The sequence below is a fragment of the Aedes aegypti genome, chromosome 3, assembly GCF_002204515.2.
Source record: "Aedes aegypti strain LVP_AGWG chromosome 3, AaegL5.0 Primary Assembly, whole genome shotgun sequence".
Taxonomy (NCBI): Eukaryota; Metazoa; Arthropoda; class Insecta; order Diptera; family Culicidae; genus Aedes; species Aedes aegypti.
Window position 1 is genome coordinate 112,705,163 of NC_035109.1, and position 26,540 is coordinate 112,731,702.

Consider the following 26,540-nt stretch of genomic DNA (forward strand, 5'->3'; position numbering starts at 1 on the left):
CTCTCTGCATTTTTATTTTTTGCGGGGCAAAACGCGCCACCTGATCTCGGCGTTAGCTGTGTGCGCGTACGCATGCGCAATCATGCAGGCATATACGTTGCATACATAAGGGCGTTTGATCAGATGTTATTGTTCAATTAAAGTATACATGCTGGTTCGAAAAATGTGCATTTGTAAGGTTTAAATTTGCACGTAACTACAGCATGACATTACGTTTGCTAGAATTTAAACTCAAACGGCCAACCATTATTTTTTGTTTTTTTTTAATGATGGTCGGATAAACAAACATGTTTTCTATCAAATAGTATAAACAGCTATCTTTATTGGTTTTTCTGGGTTTTATAAATCAACTTCTGCATATGTATTGTTTTGCGAGGTAAAACGCCCCGCTTGAGTTCGGTGTTACTCGTGCTGTCAACTAACCCACACAATCATGCTTGCTTTCCCGATCGGTCCAGGATCCCTGATCCCTAAGCATATAGAATATCATCGTGCCTGCCAAAATTCTCATTTTTTCACATTTGAATGCGATTGAAAAACTAGACATCCAGACAATTCCATTCGAATTTAAATGAAGGCAACCCGTGAAAAATTGCCAAAATAGCAGCAATTTGAACTTTTTTCCTTTTGCTGGGCGGATACGATTTACTAAGTGCGGAAGTTCTCATAACAATACTGAACTGAGAAAAGTTTTCCGTATTATAATTATGCATTACATTTTTCTTTTCAGAATCTCAGTTTCCAGTCATTCAAATACAATTTTAGGAAGTAAAAACGATTGAATTTTTCACAAAAATAGATTCGAACCTGTGATCTTTTGAGATCTATTTATTTACATATTAGTGTGAACGAATTTCAATGTGCTCTCACAGAAAGTCCCATCTCTGTTTTATCTCTCTCAAAATAAGTCCGGCAGCGAATTTCACGCACATTTTCCTTCCACTCAACCGGCTTTTTCTATGGCGGAAAATTGAGATGAATCTCCCCAAAAGCTCTACTCTCCTAGCAGCCGGAGACCCTCTCCGAAAAGCTCTCTCCGTCTTGGGAGGAAAGTAAACACGTGCGCGAGAGCGCAGAGCCTCCCCACGATCGCGGCGCGTCAAGTGGATTGCAGGCCGGTGCGCCAGAAACAGTGGAAAACCTGTTCGCTCAGTTAGTTTCCTTACGACGGCCAAATGAATCGCATCGCGTCCCCGTGCTCCGACGACTGCGCGCCTCTAGAGTCACGTTGACGAACGAATTTCGCCGTGTGCGAGAGATCTGTGTTTCGGGGGAGAAATTTGCGCGCGATCAAATCTGCGGCGAAGCAACAAGGCGCATGTGTGTGATAAGCGGTGAATGATACGCGAATTGCGCCACGACGAGAGTGAGAGTTGCGCAGCAAGTGCTTTACGGGGCTCGGACAAGGGGTCACAGTGAAAGGGGGTTCGACGTGTTTTGCGCCCGGGACAATTCGGGAGTGTTGCGAAACCGGCGCGAGGTTCGGTAGCCTCCAGGGGTGGAAGACTTCGTAGCAATTCCCCGCGCCTTGATTGGATTTTCGACGGTTGTTTTTGTTTCTTGGGACCCAACCCGGCGTTTTTTGGCGTGGCAGATCCGTAACTACCAGGCCTGGGCGTTGCAATTTGTTAATGGTGTTTTGGCTTGAAGGAGGAGTGTGAATTCGTACAATAGCTTATTGGCCGTAAACAAGAAGAGAAATAAAGGCGAAAATCAGCGAGCGGTGAAAAATTTCGCTTTTCAGATTCGGTTGGGTGAAGATCGAATATTCTGAGATTTGGTGTTACCTATGTGCTTGTGCTATTAGCCATATCGGTGGTGTAGTGTAGAGTGCTTTGGGTTGTGAAGAGAGAGACGCAGCTGGAAGAAAATAGCCAACCAACAGTGTGGAAGATTGAGCCTGAAATCGAAAGGGGAACCTACTCTAGTGTGACGTGAGAAGAAACCGAAGAAGGCCAGCGATGATGATTTGTGGCATGTCGAGTGCTTTGTGGTCACCGAGTGGAAAATAAGCGACAGGAAGTGAGAGATTAAAGTTTTATTGTATTGTATTGTATGGTTAGATTTTGTTTTTCGGGGAACCTTGTGCCACTGCAGTAGTGACATTAGACGAGGACAGCATAATGGAAGCGAAAACAGAAATTCGTTCGAAGCCAATTTTGAGTCCGACACGCTCGTTGGACGAAGGTTTCGAGAGTGATCCGGACCGCATATCAACCGATTCAGAACTGGCAACGGCTCAAACGGCTCCAGCTTTTGACGTCTTACAAACAACGGACAGAGATGGAGTTCAACATACGCAAATTGCTCGGCGAACCCAAGACAGTCCACTGGCCAAAGACAGTGGCCCGGAGAGTATCATCTGTTTGGATGGGGAAATTGAAAATGAACTGCGCAGCAAACTGGAGAAAACGACCTTGGGCAGGCCACCGACAGGGCTTCCCAAGCAGCCATCTGTTTCCCATCAATCTCAGCAAATCCGTTATCGCAGAATCAAAACTCGCGCTCCTCCGCCACCACTGGGCAGCTATCACTACCAAAAGCGATCCCAGTCCGTGGATTCCATGAACCGCCTCAATAGACACAATATCTACAGTCTGGAACCACCAGGAATGACCAGTGGACATCTCGATTTGGTCAGCAGTAATGGCGACGTTCTGTCCGGTCGCTACGTACGCGTTTCGGTAGATCCTCGCCATCAGCAACACCAGTCCCTTCAATCCCATCACCAACCCCTCAACCACCCTTACCGTCTTTCTTCTCTATCAACCAACAATATTTACAAGTACTGTCACGCATCGACGCCAATGACCGGCCATCAGCATCTCCATTCCCATCCGATGCACCATCACCATCTCCATCAGGGAATCATGGTTGGCGCCGCCGGCAGCATCAGCAGCAACTCATCCAGTACCAATTCGCGCAGCAATTTGTACTCGCTGCCACCGCAGCAATACCATCTAGGATTATCACTCCAATCGGCACCGTCGAACCAGAATCCATCGAACTCCCCATCGGGATCGGCGGCCACCGCTCTAATCCCGACGTCGTCGGCATCGTCGTCGGCCAACAACAACGGCAGGAACTACAAACATTTCAACCACGTTCCAGTATGCTGGACCCAGTCGATACCAAGGCAAACAAGAAGGTAAGTTCCTCGAGCATTCCAAGGGGGGCTTTCTCGCTAGGATAGGTAAAGTGCAGAAAGGCTACGGATTGACGGAATTGGGATTCAAGGCACGCACTTGTGGGATCGTTGTGCGTTCGTCACTTGCGTGCCAATACAAGTCTCTCCGGACGAATGGTGAATGATGGTGGCTGGCTAGGACATTCTCCGTTGGTCAGTGCCCTTGACTTTCGAGGATATATGGTTAATCGTCAGGGTTGAAGTTTGAGTGTTGGAAACTTGATTACTTTCAAGTTTGAAACATATTGGAAATCGAAATCTTGTGACTGGAATGAAGGACAAATAGCATCGAACAGTTATTTGGACTCATGTCAGATTCCAACCAAACTATTTGAGACTACTTACCGAAAGCTAAAAGAAATGTATTCTACAGTTATGTACGACATCATCTTTTGTGACGTGCGTCAGTGCTTGACATTTTTTATTGAATCGCTTTAAAAAATATTTGATAGCGGCAGCTCAGAAGACGATGCCATTTGTTCAACATTTTTAAATATTTCCGGTCTTCGAGTCTCAACCTATACTGAGGCTAGAAGGGCTGATTTGTTTCTTCTTCATATGATTGAACCAGATTTCAATATCAGCTTGGGTTTGATTAACTCCTGATTGGCTTTGATAATTGTGAGTCCTAAAGTTCCTCGCATCTTGAAGTTTTGTTTTGCTTCATATTTTGCCAAAACAGCATTATGATTTTGCTGAAACAGCGTTTTTTTCCTAAATTTAATAGAGCATAAACTCGAAGGAATTGTCTTATATTGTATTGAAGAATGGAGGGTTTCAAGAATTCCTCAATGACGTACTAGTTTTTCGATTGTGAACTGCATACCGTTTTGACTAATATTCCGAACATTTAAGGCCAACAGTGACTTCAAATGAATCTGATAGGCATAAATTAACTGATATATGTGAAAATTTCAATTTCTTTGCAAAACTTAAATAACTGCCATTTTCTGGCAATTTGCTGACATATTTCAGTGAAATATTTCAACCAAATCGCCATACAAAAGTCGAGTGTTCGGAATTTCAGACAAAACGGAACCCGAGTAACACAAACTTTAAATCAAGGTGTATAAATTGATATTTGATTACACGGTTCTAACGAAATGTCTGAAAATCTGTGGCACATAATGCACATAATCGGAGCATGGTATATCATGGATATTTACGTGATATGTCATGTAAATTTCAATTATATGCAATGTAATCCAGAATTGAACCCTGACGTGTAATCTTCATTATTTTGGAATATATCGACATGGAATTTTTTCATGACGATTCGAAATGAAACGATGCGTGGAATTACTTGTGTTGTCAGTGACAAAACGAAACGAAATTTAAAAATGTTTCGTGAAACTCGATACGAATTTTTAAAAAGCATGATTTTTTCGAAACAAAACTAAATTTCAGGTAACTTTATTATAAAATAACATCAGCCCTTTTCCTGAAAACAGATCTTTTCATGATTCCTAAATGATGAAAACTAATATGCCTAACCTTTTTACCACATGCTGAATATTTTAATCTGAAGTTCTGAGTCTGAGCCCAGAAAGAGATAGTGTTCCTATAAAAAAAAGGTACGGTATTATTAGACGGACAATCAATAGCCATTATGAAACAAACCGATGTTTTGTTTGTTAAACATTCGGAGTTTTTTTGAAAACTGTTCTGCAATACTGACTCAAAATTAGAATTATAAACATTTGCATAATTTTGGGATTTAGAATATTATCTGATAATCGAAATGAAGTGGTCATTGAGCAAGTATATTTTTATTTATTTACAGTTATTTCCAAACTAAATCTACATAATCAATGTTATATCCAAATTAATGTGAATTGCTATCAATCCTCCAACTAATAGAAGCTATCTAACCTCAATCAATGAATTATTCAAGCCCCTTATTCAATAATATTTCTTTACAAAATACAGTGAAACCTCCATTAGTCGATATTGAAGGGACCATCGACTCATGGAAATATCGAGTCATGGAACAGCAATCCTTCGGAAAGTGGCTTCTAGGGACCATCATAGAAACCATGAAATTCTGTTTTTAGTATGGTTCCATGAGTCGATATCGAGTCATGGAACATCGACTCATGGAGGTATCACTGTAGATTGTTTTAAAGCGTTTTCTGGCTCATCAGTAAAGTGTTGTTCATTTACAACACTGCATTTTAAACCCCCTCACCCCTAGTGAACGTTTATCTATAGAAAAGCCCTTTTTAGAAGCCATGTCCTGTAGCCTCGTCTGTAGCCACTGCCGAACATAGAACACGACGAATTTTGCTCATGCTTGAGTTGAATAAAAGACAGTTTCTTCAAGGATACCTCAGTTATATTTTGTGGAATTGCTCCAATACTCTTATATTTTTCTTTCGCAAATACTTCTAATAATTCTTCCCAGTCATTTTAAAGAAACCTTCCAATGAATTTTCAACGCTTTTTATGAGGATTGCTTTAAGAATTCCTACTTTTCTAAGGGATGTCACCGAAATTTCTTTATTGTTTTTCAGTTATTCGTTTATTGAATTATTCACAGATACTTGAATTACTTACAAGATTTCTACAGGAAATCATTCAGAAATTGTTTCAAAGGTTTTTTTTTTTAAATTAATCACTTTCATAATCAAATAGTTCTACAAGAATCATTCCAAGGATTCTTCGAGAAATTTCATAAGTGATGGATAAACATAGAGGGCTTCGTGCGTTTCTCTAGACACTACTCCAGAACTTCTGTAAAAAATGTTATAATTCCTTCTGCGATTCAGAGTAGTAGTGCACGCTAAGATGTGAACCTTCTTGAAGCTTAATGCTTTTATAATAAATTCATTTTTAATCTAAACAGGTAGTGCTCGAAAATGGATAACATTCAATTGAAACTTACCTTGATTATAGTAGAATGAGTACTTTTTCTATGCAATAAGCAATAATGTTTATGAAAATGTTTGTATCTTCTGTTTTCAATAGAATTAGTTAAACTGAAACGCAAATCGAACACCAAGAGTTGAACATTTAATATGTATCTCCCCACTGGACGAGGATATTAGTTCTGAATAGCACTTTTTTAAATATTCATTTCTTAGCTGTTTTTGGCTCAGAATGGATTTATTTACTAGGCTTTAAAAAAAAACGTGTAAAATATTTAAAGTACCATCACTAAATGAAGTGCAGGACCAAAACATCCATTTGTTTTGAATTAAAGACTCGCTCACTCATAGTCCATAACTTTCCCAAGCTTTGTAAAAATTTCAGCCACAGTCATACTCACTTTTATTATACATTTTTTCATCTTATTTCAACAATCACTATTTTTTTTATTTTGGTGTGTCCGGCTTCCGAAACGGTAGAATTTCATACTTCAAAACCCGGACACTGGGTATTTTTCACAAATGCTGAAATTTTTTGCAGCTTTTTACACTTTTCACCATTTGCAAATATCACTTATAACAAGTAAACTCGAGACATTCTAGCATTCCCTTTTAGTGCATGATTTTACGCAGAAATTGGCATGAAATTTTCCTTCTGTGCATATAAACATTTTTGGCGGAAATGGCTGTTCCAATTGATTTTTTATGATATTCCAAAGAATTTTTGAGTGGAACTCTAAAACAATCTCCAGAAGTTGATCTTCGAGTCTAGAAAAAGGATTAGGTTGTTTATTTTACAGAGGAATTTCTAATGAAGACTCAGAAAGAACTACCGATGTTAGAGACATTTTTCAACGAAAATGTGATGAAACATATGGTTGAATATCTAGGGAAGCTCGAGAAGAAAGCCTTAGCAAATGCCTTGGAAACATCCTGGCGTTGTTATTGACACAAAATCTCGCATGAGTTTTAAGTTATCTTCTGTAGTTGATTTTCTTTTTTTTTGTGAGGTTTAATTATATTGCCATTATACCGTTTTGTCTCCAATTCCGAAAAGACTCATACTCCAAACACTCGGTTTTTGTATGGCGATTTGGTTGAAATGTTTCGCTGAAATATGTCACCATATAACAAGGAAATGGCAGTCAATTGCATTTAATTTTAACGTCTCCAATATAATTTATACCTTGGGAGTAGTGATGATTCTCTAGTTTGAGACCAGTAGAACAAGCTAAGATAAATTTATTTTTGAAGTTATTCATTTGCATGCGATATATTCGTGCTGTTCGGAATTTTAATCAAGGTGTTCGGGATATGAGACAGAATAAACACAGAGTTCGGTATTTGAATCCAAATGTTGTTCCATACTCTTACGTTAAAACAATACTAAAACTTATTAAATCAACATTATTGTTGGTACACCCAACTGCTAACAGTTAGACTTTGCGAAAAAAAAAATAATCAACACGAATATCAGTCAATGTATGCGCATCAGATGCATTTGAAGTCACCGTTGGCCTTAAGTGTTCGGAATATGAATCAAATCGGTATATATCGTTAAAGAATTGCTCTCGGAATTCCTGTATAATGTTTTTTATTTTTCAAAATAATGCTACAAATATCGCCAGTAACGCTTCTTGAAATTTGATGTGTATTCATTGACAAAATCGACGAAAATTTCTACGTTGATTTTATCGGGAATTTCATGTTGAATTATATCTAAAAACCCATGGTATCCAAATGATAGATGTTTTATGAATCACATACTACATTAAACTAAACAACACAGTTTCATGCAATTTGATTATTTGCAATGAATTTGATAGATTTTGGCTAGTTGACCTCGAATCTATTTCGAGAACTTTCGTAACAGGTGCTGTTACTGATTTTGTTTTTTGTTTTTTTAAATAAATTTTCATATGTTCATGAAAATTTACTTGTTTTGTTTCTCAACAATTGTTTGTCCAAATCCAAACAAAAAGTGTTATTCATAGATCTTGACTAGCACATTCTCACACTCAGATTGCTCAACAATATTTGTTTTTCGGGAACACTGCTTCATTACTACCTAAGGTGTTGTGCTAACATCTGTCGTATTAGGCTTTGATCAGTGAGAACAAGTAATTTCCCAAGCAAGTTATTCCTTCACAAATTTTCCATTGTGCATTAAGATTTTGATAAATCTAGATTATTTATTGGAAATAATGCAATGAAATTATTACTGATCGTTGCCCATATTCATCGTATCCATTTTCATTTCGATCGCAGTCAGTTTTTATTCGTCTCACAACTAACGGCTTAGGAACCGTTTCCTACGCCGAACACATTGAAGAACTTTTTTTCTAAGTCCAACCCACTGAAAACTTCGTGAACATTCTCAATAATATGCGGTCGCTGAGGAAATTTCACAAAACTCGTGAATTATTGAAGTTTTACAAGTTTCCAATCACAAATTAAATCATTCAGAGAAGATGGACGATGGTTTTCAATCATGTAAATAAGAGCCCGATGAAGTAAGATAAGCAAGAAGCGTAAAGTGGCATGGCTCAGTCGTTCACCAATCAGATTTCGCTCGGTACGTCTCCGTCCATGCGATTTGCATGAAAAAGTACAAAGTAGATAATTGAACTGTAATTATCTATCGAAAAAAGAAGTTTTCTTGCAAATTTCGTAATTTTAATTGAAAAGTTCTTCTGTGTATGAGGATACGCTCATGACTAATGCATTTACGAATGTTGAACAAATAAATGAAACTCGATCATTAATCTTTGAAAAATATGCACAATTTGGCTCATTCTAAGTATAAATCAAAATCTTTCCAGCCCTACGATAAACGAATGCAAAACGAGCCACTTTCATAAACAAAGCTTTCAATTAATAACACAGCGTAACAAAAATAACACTTTTGCGTGTCTCAAGGATCAAACTACGTATCGCTAGTAGATTTTGGGTCTCTGAATCTGATGCCGTTTTCAGAAATGTTCCAGCACGTCACAATTTTTAGCTACAGGTTCCTAAAGTTGTATAAAATACTGTTTCGTTGATGTTCACACGATTATTTTTTTGATGTGATCCACTTATATACTTAAACTTTCGATTTAGATACAATCTAGCTAAAATTGCGAAATACAATTTACATTACATTTATTTCTACAACACGCTTACAGTCTCCATACAAAATTCTTAGATTCTCTTATATGGCAATATACAATTATAATTGTTAATGTGCTGGTTGAACCATAATCTGTGAAGAAGGTTTAATCCAGGTTGGAATGTAATGTAAGAAAAAAAGGAAAAGGATTTAAGTTTTCTGCCGTCCTGTTAATACTTTGCAGATAATTACAAAGAAATTTCCAAGTACGAGTAAGCGCAACAATTCATCCCTGTTCCACACGGCTAAAGCGGATAAGATTTAACAAATCGCTCGCGTATTTCGGTCGCCGCTGTCGTCGATCACCGAACTCGAAATCTCTCGCTCCACAATCCACCACCGCAGCCGCCAATAACGAATAACTGAAACTTGCGTATGCAAACCGTTCGGCTTCGGGGCCACTTTTGTTTTTCTCCTTTTGTTGTTTGTTTCTATGTTTGCTCCAAGAAGCTCCATTAACAATACCAACCAAGAAGGGGCTCGGTTGCAGATTCCTCCGATACGACACTTTGCATACTGATGATCTTCGACGACCATCCGCGCCGACCGGCGGCAGCGTCTTTAGTCGTAGGCAACCTTGTTACTGTTTAGCATTCCGCTTCCGCACCGGGGAATGATAATAACCTAAAATTCGTGACAAGTTTGCTTTAGCAAACCGTGGCGAAGATTTTCTATTTTTCTCTCATCGGACCGAGTGAGATTTAAAAACCACAACTATGGCTGAAGCGGTCCAAGTTAGGGTTAAATTTACTAATGTAATTGATAATATTTCTCTGATGGATTCAAATAAATTTTTGAATGTTTTGAATTGGAATTTTTTATTTATTTCTATTTTTGAAACCTGAATCCAACCTCAAAAGGTATCCAAACTATTTTGTTTATCGTATTGATCGATTGGAAAGAGCATATGGTGAAGTTGCTATCATCATTCATAGGCGTATAAAACATCAACTGTTTTCGTCATTTGAAGCCAAAGTTTTTTGAAAATTTGGATTTTCTGTTCAATAACAGCTTCGTAAATATATTACATGCTGCCTATTTGCTTTTTCAATGCACTGGGCAATGAGTTAATTTGCTCCAAACTGACTTGCAAAAATGGACTCGCAATAAGTAAATTTTTTGTCATAGGTGACTTTAATGCCAAACATCGGTCATGGAATAATCCGCAAAGTACTTCCAACTGCAGAATTTTATTTGATGAGTGCTCTTCGGGATATTTCTCAATTCAACACACTGATAGCCCTGCATGTTTTTACTCTTCAAGAAATCCATCTACAATCGATTTGGTCTTAACCGACTTTAGTCATATTTGTAGCCTATTAGTTACTCATGCTGATTTTGATTCTGACCATGTCTTTGTTACATTTAAAATATCCCATGAAGCGATTCTCAATCCTATCAGCTCCACATTCAATTATTTTCGAGTCGACTGGAATACATGTGAAAAATACAAAGATAGTAATCGTGATAGCATTTCTTTCAAAACAAAGCGTGATACATATTGACAATGCTCTCGAAACTTTAACAAATTACATTGTTGAAGCAAGGAGCATTGCAATACCTATTTGTGAAGTAAAATTTGAAGCCGTGATTATAGAAGATGATATTAAACTCTTGATCCGCCTCAAAAGCGCATTCGCGATCCTGTTATGGCAGGATCTGCAAAGAAATTCAAAAACGATTGCCTCAAGAAGGAAATACAAATTTTGAAAACAAAATTTCTCAATTGGACCCTGGCTCTAAGCGCTTTTGGAAATTATCTAAAATTTTGAAAAACCAATGGTCAATTCCGGCCTTGAAAGAGGGATCAAATTATTACTAACTGCGAAAAAGCTCAAAAACTTGATATGCAGTTCGAAAGCGCGCATAATTATAATTAAGGACTCACTAGCCCAATAGAAAATTAAGTTACTCAGGACTTCGAAAGCATTCTCAATCAAGAGAACGTTTTCGAAAATTCCTGAGAGACTGGTTTGGAAGAAGTGAGAACTATTGTTGAAAATTTCAAAAATATAAAAGCAAGATGGAATTTTCTACATCCTCATCAAGAAACTAGCAGAGAGTAGCTTATCATTTTTAGCTGATATATATATATATATATATATATATATATATATATATATATATAACGAATGTTTTAAGTTGGCATATTTTCCTGTCAAATGGAAAAATGTTGAGATTGTACCAATTTTGAAACCAGACAAAAACCTTGCAGAAGCTTCTAGCTATCGTCCAATCAGTTGACTTTCCTCCATCAGTAAACTTATCTAGGACTTCTGCCCATCAATGGCAGATGGTTCAAAATTCAGTCAAATTTGCAAAGTATTCCGGAGGCACATTTGCTACTGGAAAACATTGTGTACATAGAGTAATAGGGTATATCACAATAGTCCTAACAAATGGACGCAGTGATCCCACACCCGACAGAAGAAAAAAGATCAGTAAACTTTTTGAAAGAGAATCTTTAGCAGAACGATGGCCCACATCAACAAAATTCGATTTTTGCCAATGAACAGTTCAGATTCCGACATGGACATTCAACCACTCATCAACTTTTACGTGTAACAAATTTTATACGTTCCAAAAATACTGAAGGCTATTCTACTGGTCTTGCTCTTCTAGACATAGAAAAAGTATTCGACAGTGTTTGGCATGAAGGTTTGATTGTAAAATTAAAGAACTTTAATTTTCCAACATACATTGTTAGAATAATTCAAAGTAATCTGTCAAATCGTACACTTCAGGTTAATTATCATAACTCCAAGTGTGACACACTTCCTGTAAGAGCTGGTGTTCCTCAAGGCAGCATTTTGGGATCAATATTATACAATATTTTCACATCTGACTTACCTGAGTTACCTCAGGGATGTCAAAAAACCTTGTTTGCGGTTGACACAGGCCTCTCCGCTAAAGGACGAAGTCTCCGTGTCATCAAAATATAGTCGATTGCAAAAAAGTTTGGATTTATTTTCTTCATACTTGCAAATATGGAAGATTTCTCCAAATGCTTCCATAACTCAACTTATTTATAATATTGGCTGTGATGCACAGTTTCGATTTGTGCAACTTTCGTTGATTCAATCACAAAATCGCATCTAAAACTCTTTGACTATCTTCATCACTTGAAATCAGTTCCAAAATTAAACGAAAACTATTCAGTGACTCATTTCCGACGAAAACTTGCTGATGAGAAACCATCAGCAGATAAGCAATAATTGTTCGGGAGTTTCTTTCGGCAGTATCGCGATCGATGTAAATCAACCGATCTCAAGCACGCACGATCAACTCCACGCAAGTGTATACGAGATCATCAGTTCGTTCGCATCATCGGATCCGAGTCAAAAGCGAAAAACGAAGCTTGCGAAAACGAAACTGATTGTTTGGGTGGCTGAATTGCTTGGGAGGAGAAACCCAGATAGGTTGCCCCATTGCATTCGTTTGGTTTCTGCAGGGCGGCAGGCGATGATGAGAGTGCGTTGCCTCTTGGCGGTGATTGATTTCGGGCAGCGCATTAGAGATGGCGTGATGCAAGGCGGCAGCAGAAACAATGGGCGCCAGTTCGGAGTCGGTTCAAAATTTGTTGAGCTATTTGCACGGTTGCGTATTTCGAAAGAAGGGTGTATGCAGTGTTAGGTTGGTCACTGTTGGGTTTAAACTAGAGTCGCATTTGTAACAAAACTGTTGGCTAAAACTATGAAACTTAGAACCATACCAATATTATTTGATTGCATATTTCAACAGCAATCGATAAAGAAAAACTGAATAGCCCCAGTAACATTTGGAGTTTCATCATTATTTTCTAGTTCACTCAAAAAAAAAAAAAAAAATGCCTTCATAAAATCAAACCTTTTTTTTGGGTAAGTACTTTGTACTTTGTACAAAAATTTACGTACAAATTTGTTTTAATGTAAATTACAAATTATATTTTTATTATTGATAATAATGAAGTCAGCAAGCATTTCCTGATTTGCTAAGTATATGAAAACCCAGCACTGTCTATTTACACCCTTCATAGAGACTTACATATCAGCGAATGCTCTCCCCTTAGCAAACATAATCGATTTCAATTCTGAGGAACAAAATCGGTGGTACTGGTATTTGACCATTCAACGAAACTCTAGTCCCATCCTTGTTTCGTTTTTAGTTTAGTCCTGGAAAAACACTAGAAAAAAGGGCAAAACCGAATCAAGCAAGGACATTTGTTTTGTAATTCGAATTCACAAGAGTCACCAGCTCTTGTTGAGTACTTACTCATGATTGTTATCCTGGCTTCAATTGTAGTCTTGGGACTGACCAATTCCGAGTCTTTAACCATCTGTGTAGGTAGTAAGATTCGGAGACTGTTATACATGCTTCATGATAACGGAATCAAATGGAATAATTAGCATTTGAGTAAAAAATTAGGAAAAACGATGTGAATTTCGATGTTCCGAGAGGTATGTTGAGATATTCATAGGAATTCTGAAAATTTCAAAAGAATTCTCAGATTTCGATATGTGATGAGGTTTGTCGTAGGAACCTTGGGATGTTGGTGGTAATTCAGGTGCTTGTTTTAGTAAATCTGAATTTTACGTTGAAGTTCTGACATGCCAGATTCTCTGATTTCCTTTGGAATTCCTGAATCCGCACAGGATTGGTAATGATGATTCAGGGATTCTGGAAGCCATTCTGGATGTTTTCGCGAAAATATTAGAAAGCCGTTTAAGACTATGGCTCTTGGGTGGTAATTTATCTTTTTAATCTCATAGGATGCTGTTCAAAAAACTTTTGAGATTCCATTTATTTCCGGTTCCATTGAGATTTCTGAGTAAATCTCCAATCGTAGTATAAACCTTTTAAATGTCAGAAAAAATCAACTGTATTTCGATGATTATTTTGCGTTATCGGTAAGGATCCTAATAACTTTGATGAGAACTCTTGTATTTCAGGAGGTATCCTCATCGAATTCCAAAAAAAATCCATTCCAACCATTTTTGTGGGTAAGAATTCCAGGAATTCGAAGAAGTACAAGAGTTTTATCGGAATAACAAGAATATCACATAAATAATCCCATATTCATCATCGAAACACAACTTGATGTCAATAAATTTTAGGATACATATTTTAAGCAAATATTACAAAATTCTTTGAACACAGGCGTTGGCCTAGATGGAAAACCATACAGAAAAAACGTTTATGTAAAATCATCGTGAAATATTGCACGTGAAGTAAAAGCAAGATTCATCGCAAATTTGCATTATATTACAAATCATGTAAAAGTCCACGCTCGATTGCACAATGTATAGCGAAAATAAACATGCTAGTAATATAACTTTACGTGATTTGGAATGTAAATATGTCAAGAAATATGCGTATAATCTAGCATATGTGCATGTGAATGATGTACAAGGCTTCACGCTGCATTTTACATGGATTTTATTTCTGTGCAACATCAGTTGACAGTTCGCCGCTTCACGTGTGCAGTCACATAAAGCTCATGTTCAAAAGTAAAACGTCCTATACATGTTTTACAGAGTTTTTATTCATACCGCCAGTGTAGTAAACTCTGTGGATTTAGTTTTTCTGTGGATGCTACAAGTATTGAAGACAAGCGGTTTTTATTCATACCACCCAATGTCTATAAATCTTTATTTTAGTGTGGTCAAAAACACGAAAAGGATAAACAGAGGTTTCCAAGATTATTCTGAACATTCTTAGACATTTTCTGAGATTGATGAAAGCTGCTCAGGCTTTCTTAATCATATGTGAAGTAGGAACCTCGCCTGTCTTCTTTAGATGTACAATTAAACTGCAAAAAGTCACTTTGAAACGCTGCAAACCTCCAGGGATTCCTTGAGATTTCCTGCAAACACTTTTTGAGCCACTTTTGTGCCATCAGTGGCATTTCTGGGACTTCTGGGGAATTCAAAAACTCTGTTTGGAAGTTCATGAGGAGCTGAGTTTATGAGTTCACTTGTAGGAGCTTTTTGATTGCCCTTTGGAAACTCATCAAATGAAAATCACCAGGATCTTGAAAAACACTAGAAGCCCTCTCTTGAACATCTTGAAAATCTCATGGAAACCTTTCAAATTTTTTTGAATACCTTAAGAATCCCAGGAAATCTATTGATGCACCCTGAAAACCTGATAGGTTTGGTAGCTAAAGTTTATACGTTGTAGAATTTATTTATTTGAAAAAAAAATTTTTTTTTTTTTAAAGACACTACACGTTAATGCTTCCAGTGAGCTGTTTGCCCTTTGAAGGAAGCACCACACTAGACAACGGACTAGCATGCAACGCCCAGTGGCACAGTCGGAAAACATTCCTATCGAAAAGTTTTCGGCCTGAGGCGGGAATCGAACCCACACTCCTTAGCACGATGCGGCTAAATGCCTCGGTGACACTAACCGCACGGCTACGAAGCCGTTCATTCAGTGTGAATGATTCGTCTGTCAAGTGCGAAAAACGGTTCAAATTTCATCACGTGATCACGAAGTCCGTTTGAAGGAATATCAACGCGATTTTTTAGCGTTGTTGGGTAGTCTGAAGCACCTAGACTAACGCGACGAAAATCGTCGCGAAATCGCGTAATTGTGGCTTAGACACGCTCATTAAACTGTACTTGTAGCGAAATCGCGGCGATCATTTGTCACTGTCGTCGTAAAAAGTCGCTTTGATTTGGGGGAGCCTTAATCTTCCAGTCGTCGCGCGGTTTGCCACAGTCAGAACCACCACGCTGCTGTTGTGAACGAAAAGTGACAGCGCGATGACTGAAGTGTCAATAAAAAAAATTATGGCGGACGGTTCTGCTGGTTTGACCTAAACTCATGCATATTCGGCCGATGGCGGAGTTGGCCGCCCTTGAAGGCCATTGGTAACCTCTGGGGATCACTTAGAAATTACTGACAAATTACTTAGGGTCCAATGGAAACGTCCTGGAAAGCCAAAAGAAACTCAGGAAATCTTTCATCTTTCCCTGGGATCCTCTAGGAACTCCTTGGAAACCTTCGAAATCTTTGAGAATCCTCTTGGGAATTTTGAAGAATCAAATAGAGATCTTTATGATTTTTATATATCCCTCGATTCTGTGGAATGAGATTGAGGCCAATTCAACTCAACCACGCTTACCAATATCACCATGGATAATTTAGGAATAAAAAATATGTTCAGAAATAAACTAGATGGTTCCAGTATTGTGTAACAAAAGTACTTCTTCGTTACATTTTCTTCAAAAGGCGTTGGGTTGATAAAAGATCCTTATTCCCTGTATGTTCTTTTTCACAGTAGTACGACGAAGCGACAACTACAAGAACGTCGAATGTGGTTTCCATGTAAATCACATGCGACCTTTTCTAACGTAATGATCATATTCGTGCTTATTCTGCGTGGCGTATGAGTCGAAACGAGTGGCTCTCATCTCGAATGACGTGAGACGGCTAATGTTATTCAAATGAAGGCGATACGACAAATGTCACCTAATTCGAGTCGTTTCAACTCACAAGCCGTGTAGAATAAGCATAATAATGCCACCGTGACCTACTATTTCCCTTTATTTTTACGGGTCATCTGGTTCAAAATCATTAGGTTTTTCCTTTGGATAGAAATCGTCATCGGTTTAAAGCAATTGTTTAAATAGAATTGAAAACATAAAATTTACACTTGGTTGTTGAATGACGTTTAAAATAAAAAAAAAATAGGGGAAAAAGTTATCCTAGTAGACATACCGTTTTGTCTCAAATTCCGAACAGACTCATATTCCGAACACTCGGTTTTCGTATGGCGATTTGGTTGAAATGTTTCGCTGAAATATGTCACGAAATAACCAGGAAACGGCAGTCGATTGCAATTCAATTTTTACGTCTCCAATATAATTTATACCGCGGGAGTAGTGATGATTGTCTAGTTTGAGACCAGTAGAACAAGCTGAGATAAATTATTTTGCGAAATTATTCATTTGAATTCGATACATTCGTGCTGTTTGGAATTTGAATCAAGGTGTTCGGAATATGAGACAGAATTGACACAGTGTTCGGCATTTAAATCAAAATGTTGTTCCACATTTCTACGTAAAAACAATACTAAAACTAATTAAATCTACATTATTATCGGTACACCAAACAGCAAACAGTTAGACTTTCCAAACAAAATGAAATTTACACAAATATCAGCTAATTAATGCCAGTTAGATGCATTTAAAGTCACTTTTGGCCTTAAGTGTTCGGAATATGAGTCAAAACGGTACTTATCTCACACGGTGTACTATATTAAGAAGGTGATATATTCTGAAAACTGACAGCTACTTGCCGACGTCATTCCTATCCATCTCGAACAAATTTGCGAAAAAAATGATATTGTGGTCCGGATGGTATATGGTACGATAGGAGTGACGTCACATGTTTACAATCAAACTTGATATTTACATCAGTAAAGAGCATGCCTTGTTAATTTTTATCTCATGGAGCAACACATACTTGCCAGCTGTCAGATCTTTTCTCAATGTGGCAGATTGCCCCAAATGACACATTGAATTACCTCCCTTATAGATTCCTTGATACAACGATGACAACGAACTTTCATATACTGTTGCACGTTGTAAAATGGGTAAACTATCGTGCAAAAATAGATTTTAATCAATTTGCTGCATTGCAACTACAAAAATTTCAGCAGGATTTATGCAGTTCGGCGAAGTGAAACAATATCGGAAACCAAAAATTTCGCCTCATCGGAATCCGTGGAAGTCAACGGTATTTCGTGTAACAAGATCGTTTAAACTGAATTTGATTGAAAACCAATATTTGTTTATGTTTGTATTGATGATCGTTGAAATTTATGTTTATATTGATACTTGAAATATGTGCAAGAAAATAAACTTACATCTCTTACATTTTTGTCCTGTGTATGTCTTTACATATAAAATCGAATAAGCTTTCATTCAATTTCATATCGTGCCGTGAAAATTTTACAAGAATTATGCATTTCACGTCAAACAAAAAGCAACAACTTTTCAAAATCTTCATCAATTTCTATAATTTTGGAGTGGAAGCGTCTTATTAAAATAGTATTCTAATAACCATGAAAATTGTTTTGAATGGAGCTGGTAATCTAAAAATAGGACCGTAGACTCAAACTTTTGATTTCCCAATTTTTGTCTCCCTTTTAAAGGACTTGTAAAGGACTTCCTTGCAGTCAACTGATTGCCAACGGTTAGCCATGATAAAACTTTGAGGCCATAATGAAACAGATTTACAGTAAGTTAATCATCAATAAAACTTTACACTATTCGTTCATTCTGTGAATTTGAAAAAGTAACAAATGTACATTTTTTGAATTGCTTGAAGCGACTAATCCGTACAGGTAGTTCTACTAGATAGTTCTCAAAAACTTTTTTTTTCCCAAAAGGATACAGAAAGTTCTAAAGTTATTCCATCAAGGGGCAAAAATGGGTATAAAGAGTTAATTGAATTCCAAAAACTATCCTTAAAAAATAAAACACAATTCAATCCAAAAATTGAAATCCGTGAAAGATTTAAATCCTTTTGATGCTTTCGACTGGTATGTTTTGCACTGGGGGATTTTTTCGGCAATGCAGTCTTAGGAGCAATTAAAACGACAAAATAGAACAAATTTTGTCGTTTTAATTGCTCCTAAGACTGCATTGCCGAAAAAATCCCCCAGTGCGAAAGATTTAAAATGAAATTTGATCACTGATTTACATAATATTAATAAAAATAGCTCACTCACTGCGATTATAAAAAAAAGGAAGTCGGAGAATGTGAATGTCTAATTACGTTATATTCAATTGCAGTTAAATTTAGACGTTTTGTGAATAGCGTTTTCTTCTTCTTTTTAGAATCACGTCACAACTGGCGCAAAGCCTGCTTATCAGCTTTGTGTTCTAAAAGTGCTTCAACAGTTTCCAATTGAGAACTTCCTTTAAAAATTGACAATTATGGCATAAATTGTGTGGCAAGCCCGAGACGGCGATGATTGTCTAATGACTACCGTTTAGAGTTTACTAAGTGAATGATCATGAGTTTCAATACCAGCTTCATCCTTTATAGTTTGAGCTTGAGCTTGATTGGCCACCCGTGGTTGCTACTCCAATATCGCCAGATTAGGTGCATTTACACAAGGAACCAACCAGATGTTGGCTCGGGACTAACAGACATCCTCAATTTAAAAGTGCTGTTGATTTTACATTTTTAGGCATCAATGGCGCTTGCCACGTCATAATGCAATGTAAGGAGAGGGAATTGATGGTGCGATTAAAGCTGGTCAAGGTAGACCGTAGAGGCTTGCTTTTGGCAGATTGCCTAAACAGTTTCTGGTCCGTCTCTGGTTCTAACGATTGCTATGAACGAATAGTGTAAATGTGATAGTTAGGATAAGAGTGGAAGATATAAGCAAATGAAAGTAACAACTACAAAGTACGAGGAAGAAGACGAGCCTAGGATTTAACTCATGACCTTCTGCTTATGAAGCAGAAGTGATAGCCATTAGACCACCAACCCGGTCGATACCAGGTTGATCAAACATAACCATCATGTTTACAACTTCCAACTTTATGTGATGCAAATCAAATCACTTCAAAAATAAATATCTTAAATCATAATTATCATTGAAAATAAGAACCGAAATACGGGGTTGGTCTAATGGCAATCGCTTCTGCTTTATAAGCAGAAGGTCATGGGTTCAATCCTAGGCCCGTCTCTTTCATTGTGCTTTGAAGTTGTACTTTCACTCCTAATATATCACAGTTGATCCATCACAGTTCATAGTGTTTGTTAGAACCAGAGACAGACAAAAAACATCCCTAAATGGAAAAAAAATGTACTAAAAACTACGATTTTAGCTGACTACGCCCATTCCTAAAATTACCACGGAATTTCAGCACAATTTACTATGTTTATAGTACCTACCACCACATTACTAGTACATTTGACAGAACCCATATTCATCGATGTGATTTCGACTACAGACATGATAGGGGAAGTGGTGGTAAAATGAACAGGGGTGGTAAAATGAACAGGGGTGGTAAAATGAACACCGTGCCTTTTACCGAGAAAAAACAAATTTCAATGAATTTTTATCAGGCACGGACGATTTAGAGCATAAACTTGAGTGTTCGAGTTGGTACGTAGGTCAAATGAAGCGAAAATATCAACGAAAACTAAGATTTTAGAAAACCACGCTTGAAAATTAGAACTGACGTAACTTTTAGCTCGGAAGACTTGAGGTTTTTCAGTGAGGTGAATATCGTTATAATATGATGTCAAATCTGATACTTTTAGAATTTATTTTTGAATGGGTTACAATCATTAATGGATGTATTTTCGGTGGTGCGATGAAAATTTTCAGAAATATTTGTTTTGCTCACGTTTTTTGCATGGTGTTCGTTTTACCACCAACCGCTGTTCATTTTACCCACATAGTGCAGGTAAAATGAACATTTGCATCGCTTTTTGATAGCGATGAAAATATGTGTAAATTTATCTATTTTAGTCTGAATCCATGTCTCTGCTACAGATTACATCCCTATCTTTGATGTTGTGCGATAGAACTATACAAATTCCTCGTTTTTCTATCAGAAACAAGATGATTTCCTTAAGGTGTTCATTTTACCACCCCTTCCCCTACAATCTGGTGCATTTCTAATCTGCTGAAATGCCTAATATCCGGTCTACTGCGGGAGCCAGTTAAATGCATCATCAATGCCTCTCCCTTTCCCTCATTGGTCAGCATTCTGACGAGGCAGTCAGCATTGTTGACTAAAAATAAAAGATCTCCAGCACTTATTCACGGAGGGTATCTGTTAGTCCCTAGCAATCATCTGGTTGGTTCCTCCATGATAAGTCATAATCGCTGCACTATAAATTATCCATATTTATAAACAAATGTTACAAAATCGTACCATTATTAATGATTCACTATGGCAAAATCAATTCATTCAAAGTTTTCAGCTGGTATCAAGATAGTCTAGTCTCACATATTTTCAAAACCCCAAATTAAGTGTCGGGGCTCATCTTACAGTTTATGCCTCTTCCCACATGCTAATTGATTAAATCGTCTCATCACCCACAAATGTGACGCCGCCATTCAACAAACTGAAACAGACATTCTCCCATAGAAGGCTAAGTAAACTGAGCACCCCCCGCGTGCGCTTTTAATGCCAAAGCTCTATAAAACATTCCACTCGAACGCGAATTCACCGTGTTGTGTTCCAAAAGCGGCCCGTAACCACTTAGGATATCTGTCGCCGAATGGTATTATCACATTTTCAAGGCCTTGCTCAAATAAAAAAAAATCAACCCCAAACTAGCTTCAAACTTCAATTCATATGCCAAACAAGATGCACCGCAGCACGTATTCACTTTCAAACTTTCGGAGCCGGCCGCCGTGATGAATAAAATCAACATAAATCTGAATCGAAGTCTTTATAATTTTTGGAACGGTTCGCGCGGTGATGTTACCATAGGCTAAAAGCTGCTGTGACATTTGTATGTACATATTCGACGCGCAAACGCTTCACGCTCGACCGGTCAGCAGCACACAGAGCTCTGCTAGAAATAGGAACATTAGCCACCGGCGCAAAGCGGTCGCACTACATGCAAAAGATGGACAAAACTAGTGGTGAACTCGCCTGGGGCGAAAAACCACTTTAATAAAGAAAAAAAAAGGATGGACAAAAGTACAGATGACTGCTCAAATAGCAAAAAAGAGTTTTATCAAATGATCCTCACAGTTGGCCTTTCTTAGTATCCTACCAGATAAGATGATCACGGTATGGCAAGATTTGAAATTTGGACGTCTTCTCAACATCTTCTCTATTGCAGTTCGATGAATGCCGTTTCCTGACTGTGACTGTATTTGAACATTAATATTTACTCAGACTTCTGAACACAAATTATTGCCTTGCTTATTGGCATAGCTAAAATTATTTTCTGGAGTGGGTTTAGGGGCGGGGGGAGGTAGGCTATTAAATGATTTTCTTAAATTTTCTATTTTCAGTACTGAAAATATGGATTCTTTATTTAATTCAGTAAACAAATACCTTTCAAGAATTCTTCGGAAAAACTCACAAGGAACATTCCTTGTGATTTTTCTACGAACTTCAGATATTCAACCATGTGCTTTTGAAACATTCCTCTGAGCATTCCAACGGGGATTTCAGCATGCACTATTTCCTAACTTTTTTAGTGCTTGCTCCAAGAACTCTTTTTCAAGTTTTAACAGAGTTCTTCCTAGGATTCAAACGAAACATCATTCCCGAGATTAGTAGTTATTCTACAACATTTTTTTTTCTGCAGTTTCGACGGTTCTCTGATCTCACCAGAGTTATTTTCAAAAAATCTCAGTGAAATTGGTCCTATTTTTTTTTAGTTCCGCCACTGAGAATACTTTACAAATTATTTTGAACACTTCTCTATGAAACCCTTTTACGTACTTACTACATATATATTCCAATATCAAAATATCATTCAGTTGTTACTTAGTAATTGGTTAAGCATTTTCTGGAATAACTGAAGATTTCTCCAAGTCTCACCAAAATTGTTTTCAAGATCACCAAGAGGAATTCTTTCCACGGATTCTTCAGCGAGCATTTGCAATGCTAAATCAGCAATTAAACATGATTAAATTGGAAAAATGTGTTTAGTGATTGATTAGAGGTTTTTTACTCATGTTTTGGGTTTTTTTTTCTAAAAAGATATTACTGTTTTACTTGGGATGTCGTCTTAGGATTCTTCCGAAAAATTCACCAGGCAATAATCCAAGTATTTTCCGGCATTTTTTTTTTATTTACTTTAAACAGCAATAGCGATTCTTCTAAGGATTGAAAAAAAAATCAACCAGTTTACTAAAGGATTTAGCAAATTATTCAAGAACTTTTCAAAAAATGTCTCTGGAGAATCTATCAGGTATTCTTTTCGGTGCTAGAAATTACTCCATATATTTTTCTCCAACAGTACCTCGATTTTTTTCTGGGATTTCGTTACAAATTGCCCAACAAATCACTCCATATCTATATTCTATTTATATCAGAATTCTAGATAAAAAAAAACATGAAACAAGCTTTGGTATAACTTCTTAAGATTAGATAAATTCTGTTAAATTGAATTCGGAAAAATATACTTAATTTCTGTTCGAAAATTCAAGAAATCCACGTATAATTTCTGAACCATTTGATGAAATTTCTTATGATGTACTTAACCAATTAATAGTTTTGTGTTATTTGTAAGAATGACAACAAAAAATCTTGTTACATATATAATCATGGCCAATGATTGGCGTTAAAAGGGATGGACTTTCTAGTAATTGTTTTTGTATCCAACATCTTAGCAAATGTTTTACATGAGCTCCGAAGCTGCATAAAAATATGACGAACATATTGGTGTTAAAACCAATATTTCCCTACTTGCCGAGCTTCCAAACAAACTGTTTCGAAAGAATTGTTTTTATTTATTTTGCTAGCAACTGTAGACATTCAACGCAAAAATATTGATGCAAAATAAAACAAAAAAATTGCTGCAATCAAATAATGAGGTCAATTTCGTTGGATTTTATTACACCAAGTTCATTCCTTCTGGAAAAAAACATATTCAGGATTAAATTCCTTAAAAACATCTGTTATGAACTAAGCTTTATTTACGCTTGAAATTCCAGCTATCTGTTGTCTTAGAAAATCCTTATGTAATATTCGCTATTTTTTTTCGATTGATTTTGTCGGACATTATACGATTTATAGTTAATGTTAATGTTAATTCTTTTTAGGGAAATCATCATCACTGAATCCATTGAGCAAAGCATCCTTCAATTCACATGCAGTGATATCTTTATTCTTTATTCTTATACATCTAAAACAGCAAATTTTGAATTATTTAGAAACAACGAATTTTAGGAACCGAATTTCCAGAAAACATTTTTGAGTAGAAAGAAAAATTCTAGATAACACTCAAAACATATTTCGATTAAATAACTTCAAGAAATATATTATTTTAACCCGTTTGTCTGTAAATCAAATTTCGAAACGATAGCATGGAATTAAACTGTATTGGTTCATGTCCAGTGAACAAGTTTGAACAGAAATAGAAATTTTGGAATACACTCAATATTTCTTTTGCTTAAAACCTACGAAAATAACCATAAATTTTCGTCCCGTTTGCTTGTCGAAAGCAATGTCATTTAGTTTTTGTGGCACATTCAAAATTTATTTTACAAGAAACTACGGAATTACTTATTTTATTATAAATATTTGCCTACACATCGTGTTTCAAATCGATGACTTGTAATTTCACTGCATGAATTTTATTATACAGAACAGTGCGTATGTTTCGTTCTATATATAATGGGTTACTCTCAACACTACGCTTACTTAAAAAAAAAAAAAAACAAAAAAACGAAGAAATGGTTTTGATTCTGATGCCAAGAAGTGTTCGGGATAGAATATATTTTTTTTGATAACACTCAAAATTTCTTTTACAAAAAAACGAGGCAAAGCCAACATTTCTACAAATATTTGCTGTAAATCCAAATTTGGAGAAACAACACAGGTGCGACTTATTTTTCAAAAGTTCTCAAAATCAAAAATTCGTGTACTCTTCTGAATTTTAATCACATTAAATGGTAAAGCTCAAATTTTGAGCCAAAAATATTAAGATTTGAAGGTGGCACAAGCGATTTAAAAGTGAGTTTTCAAGTCATGAAATATGACTTTCAGTGAAATCTTCCTAGCATAATTCTCTTGAAAATAGAATTATTGAAAAGTTTGTAGAAAATCATTATTCAATATTCGTCTTAACTGATAACTAGTCTTAATCATAGTTTTCTCCAAATTTTTCCAGTTGCTACTAAAAAAAATATCGCTTTTGTTAGACCATTACTTCATGAATAATTAACCGATTCTAAATATTTTTACGTGTTTTTGAAGCAATTTTAGTCAGTTCCAATTTGTGGGTTCAATAAATAAATTTATAAATAGTTTTGACTAAGTTATTTAGGAAAAACTACCAAAAAACGTGAACTTTCATCCAAAAATGTTACATTTTTTAAATATTTGTCAGTTAAACGTCAATACTTAAGTTTCTTTGATTTTTATTATTTGTTAAATCTTCAAAATGATGTTGAAAGCATTTTTTATATAAATTTTGTAATACAAATATTTTTGATTTTATTATATATGCATTGTTTTACTCATATTTGAAACGAGATGCTTTATTAGCTTAAGTAAGGGCTTAGATAGCCGTAGCGGTAAACGCGCAGCTATTCAGCAAGACCAAGCTGAGGGTCGTGGGTTCGAATCCCACCGGTCGAGGATCTTTTCGGGTTGGAAATTTTCTCGACTTCCCAGGGCATAGAGTATATTCGTACCTGCCACACGATATACGCATGCAAAAATGGTCATTGGCACAGTAAGCTCTCAGTTAATAACTGTGGAAGTGCTCATAAGAACACTAAGCTGAGCAGCAGGCTCTGTCCCAGTGGGGACGTAATGCCAGAAAGAAGAAGAAAAATGTAATTTCTGACGAAAAAAATCAACATTTGGAAAAAAAAATTGCGTAGTTTTTGTCAAAAACTAAGTCAAAACAATTTCAAATTTGATTAGTTGTATACGCAGTTTAAAAATGACTAAATTGGCTTCGAATGCATGTAAAAAAAATCGGAAACAAATGAGTATTCATGAAGTTATGGTCACACAAAGATGAATGTTTTAGTAAAATGAGGAAAAAATAGAGAAAACTACATTTTACTAAGACAAGTTTTCATTTTAGACAAATTTGCTGTTTTACAATCTTTTTATAAATTTAATTTTAAAGAGAATGATGGCAAAAGCTTCATGGTTGGAAAACAAAATAGTTTTGAAGACTTCACGGAAGCTCATAGTGTATAACTAGAAAACTCACCTTCAAATTGTTTGCACCACCTCTAAATCTTAATATGTTTGGCTCAAAATTTTAGGTTTCCCATTTTATGTGATTTGCATTCAGAAGAATTTTTGGTTTTGAGAACTTTCGAAAAGTGAGCCGCACCCTAGTAAATAGTAATTTAAGGTTACACTCAAAATTTCTTCCACTTAAAATCTAAGAACCATTTTTTTCTCTAGCTTGTTTGCCTGTAAATCAATCTCAAAACTCATTCTACTGCTTAAAACCATGATAACGTCAAAATCCAAGATGGCCGCCAGTTTTTTTCACTCAAAATAATTCTCCTATTCTTCCTCGACTAGAATAAAACACCAACGATTGAAAACTTTTTTTTTTTTTTGTACAAAAATTATGTTTGCATTGAATGCACTCGCCATATACGTCCCAGATAGCCGTAGCGGTAAACGCGCAGCTATTCAGCAAGACCAAGCTGAGG

At 36.5% G+C, this 26,540-nt stretch overlaps 1 protein-coding gene across 1 annotated transcript in view; it reads left to right on the forward strand.

Annotated features, from left to right (window-relative positions):
• The first annotated feature begins 1,175 nt into the window (after positions 1-1,175).
• LOC110678682 overlaps positions 1,176-26,540 on the forward strand; it is a 366,897-nt gene continuing 341,532 nt past the window's right edge. Inside the window, exon 1 of the mRNA XM_021851888.1 lies at positions 1,176-3,148. Coding sequence (XP_021707580.1) covers positions 2,124-3,148 — 1,025 coding nt within the window. The 5' untranslated portion in view covers positions 1,176-2,123. The remainder of the gene's footprint in view (positions 3,149-26,540) is intronic.